The following is a 2,816-nucleotide window of genomic DNA, read 5'->3' on the forward strand; positions in this document are numbered from 1 at the left end:
GTGCGAGCCAAATTGGCTTCTGTTCTTTACCGGCGGCACGGCTGGAGAGCAGCATGTCCCCCCTCATCCCCGGGTCTCTGGTTCCCAGCCTGGGAGTGTGTGTGACTGCTGTGGGCAGGGGGTCTCCCGCCTCCTCTGCTCAGCCGGGAGGGTACACAGGGGTAGGGACCGTGCCATGGAGCCGGAGCTAGGGAAGGCATCAGGGTCCCGAGCTGGCAGCCAAAAGCCCAAGGGATGCCCTGAGCATCTCTGAGCTCTGGCTGCCCAGTCCCAGCCTTGGGACCTTTGTCTGGGGTCGAACCTGGTTTCCAAACCCAGTGGGGTGTCCTGCGGGGCTGCTCTCCCCCCGCAGCGCATCCCTTCTAACCTCCCTCCTGCTGCGCCTCCCAGGTTTACTCCCTGGATTCGGCCGACTCCTTCCAAAGCTTCTACAGCCCCCACAAGGCCCAGATGAAGAACCCGATCCTGGAGCGCCTGGCAGAGCAGATCGCCACGCTGTGCGCCACGCTGAAGGAGTACCCGGCCGTGCGGTACCGGGGGTAAGGGCAGCGTGGTCTGCGCCCCCCAGGGACCTGCCCGGAGCCCCAGCAGTGCGGCGGAGCTGGGGCCATGCTGACCATGAGGCCGTGCTGTGTCCTGGTGCTGGTGTGGGCGTGGGGAGGGAGGGGGTGGTGGGATGGACAGACAAGCTCAGACTTGAAGGGGCTCTGGAGAGCTGGGGGGGTGGGGGTGGTTGGGACCCTAAAATCCAAGCAGCACCAAGGCAAAGCAGAGAACCCTAAGGAAAGGTGGAAATGGGCAAAAAAACCTGCTCAGGTCCCTCCTCCCCCCTGAGCCAAGGACACTGCACAGGGAAACCAGCAGCTCCTCCCCATCCCACACTGCCCAGGGAGTTGACCTCTCCTCCTGCCTCCCCCAGGGATTACAAGGACAACGCCATGCTGGCGCAGCTCATCCAGGACAAGCTGGATGCCTACAAGGCTGATGACCCCACCATGGGCGAGGTGAGCAGGGATGGTGCCGGCAGCCCCGGGGGAGGATGCTTGGGTGATGCTGCGCTCCTGAAGTCCCACTCGAGCTCTGCCGCGTGGCAGGCGCAGACCCCAAGCGGGGACCCTGAAATGGCCGCGGCTTCTCCTGACCATGTTTGGGGCTGGAGGAGCCCCCGGCCCCACTGCTGACGGCTTGTCCCGGCCCTGCAGGGTCCAGACAAGGCTCGCTCCCAGCTCCTCATCCTGGACCGCGGCTTTGACCCTGCTTCCCCGGTGCTGCACGAGCTGACCTTCCAAGCGATGAGCTATGACCTGCTGCCCATCGAGAATGATGTCTACAAGTGAGTGCAGCGCTGCTGTCCCCGCGACCTCCGTGGCCCCCAGAGTCCAGCCCTCAAGCAGGAGTTGGGAGCTCAGCCATGAAGTCTGAGCCTCGGCATCCCTCCATCCATCACAAGTCATTGGTAGGGAGAAACCATTCCTGCCTGCAGCCTGGCAGGTGTGATGGGCAGGATTGATGCAAAAGGGGCTTTTCCAGCCTTCAACGCTTGGCCCCTTCCTAGAATTTAACAGTTGAAGGGGTATAAGAAAGCAAGGCATGAAACCAAGTTGAAATAACTTCACCCTGCTGCTGGCAGAGCCAGGAAGAGCTCTCATGTCCCCCCATGTTCCCCCACCTCCCTAGAGCCCAGGCAGTGAGGGGACTCCATATCCCCCCAGCCCTGTCCCTGTCGTGAAGCTCCCTGTCCTCTTCCCAGGTACGAGACAAGTGGCATTGGGGAAGCCCGGATTAAGGAGGTTCTCCTGGACGAGGATGACGATCTGTGGGTCACCCTGCGCCACAAACACATCGCCGAGGTGTCCCAGTGAGTGTCCCTGTGGGCGGTTTGCCAGCTGGGAGGGAGACAGGCTCAGCATTGCTACCCACCCCACTGTTGGGGTCCCCTCCCCGCTGATGGCTGTGCCCTCCTCCTCTCCCCAGGGAGGTCACGCGGTCCCTGAAGGAGTTTTCTTCAAGCAAGAGGATGAACACAGGCGATAAGGTGACCTGACTGCACCTGCCGAGCTGGGGACAGGCAGCCAGGGGGTTCAGCCGTGGGCTGGCATGTGGCGGGGTCTGCTGGGGGACGCCTGATGGGGACCTCTGCAAAGGGCCAAGGGTGCTCAGGTCCCTGACGGGGGGAGATGACGGCGGGGTGCCAGCCCTGCGGCTGGGGCTGGGGAAACTGGGTGCCTTGGGAGAGGACCATGCCATGGGAGTTGGTTGGCCCCCGGCACAGGGGCTGTGCCCATCCTGCAGAAGCTGCCTCTGTCCCCAGCTGGTTCCCTTGCAGAGTCCCTGAATTGGTGGCAGTGAGGGGATCCCAGCGGCAATAGGATGTAAAAGTGGCCAGAAGCTGAAAGCAGCTTCTCAGCCTCAGCCAAGCCCACGGGGGTCCTGTAGGAAGGTCCTGGGGGGATTTCTCTCCCCGGCACTCCAGTTTGCAGAGCTGCAGACCCCCGCCTTGCCCCTCAGCCACCAGAGAGGAGACTCAGAAATGCCATGGCAGGTGTCACCAAACCCCTGCCAGGGACTCACATGAGGACAGAAGTGCTTGGCAGGGTCATCACCTCTCTGCTGATGGTCCCCGAGGGTGAGTGACCATGTCCTCTTCCCTCGCAGACCACCATGAGAGACCTGTCCCAGATGCTGAAGAAGATGCCACAGTACCAGAAGGAGCTAAGCAAGGTACGAGGAGGGGGGAGATGTCTGTGCAGAGCAGCTGGTGCTGAGCCCACCCAGGGAGCGGGCGATGGCAGCTCCCCCCGGGGGGGCCCCCGCCG

General features: G+C 62.9%; 1 protein-coding gene across 4 annotated transcripts in view; it reads left to right on the top strand.

Annotated features, from left to right (window-relative positions):
• LOC104124138 (syntaxin-binding protein 1) overlaps positions 1-2,816 on the top strand; it is a 41,725-nt gene that overhangs the window by 33,112 nt on the left and 5,797 nt on the right. For all 4 annotated transcript variants that reach the window (XM_009636448.2, XM_035892027.1, XM_035892028.1 and 1 more), the window contains 6 exons: positions 391-539; positions 920-1,004; positions 1,203-1,333; positions 1,751-1,858; positions 1,975-2,035; positions 2,656-2,721. In XM_009636448.2, coding sequence (XP_009634743.2) covers positions 391-539; positions 920-1,004; positions 1,203-1,333; positions 1,751-1,858; positions 1,975-2,035; positions 2,656-2,721 — 600 coding nt within the window. The remainder of the gene's footprint in view (positions 1-390; positions 540-919; positions 1,005-1,202; positions 1,334-1,750; positions 1,859-1,974; positions 2,036-2,655; positions 2,722-2,816) is intronic.

Source organism: Egretta garzetta, unplaced genomic scaffold (genome assembly GCF_000687185.1).
Source record: "Egretta garzetta isolate BGI_Z169 unplaced genomic scaffold, ASM68718v1 scaffold344, whole genome shotgun sequence".
Taxonomy (NCBI): domain Eukaryota; kingdom Metazoa; phylum Chordata; class Aves; order Pelecaniformes; family Ardeidae; genus Egretta; species Egretta garzetta.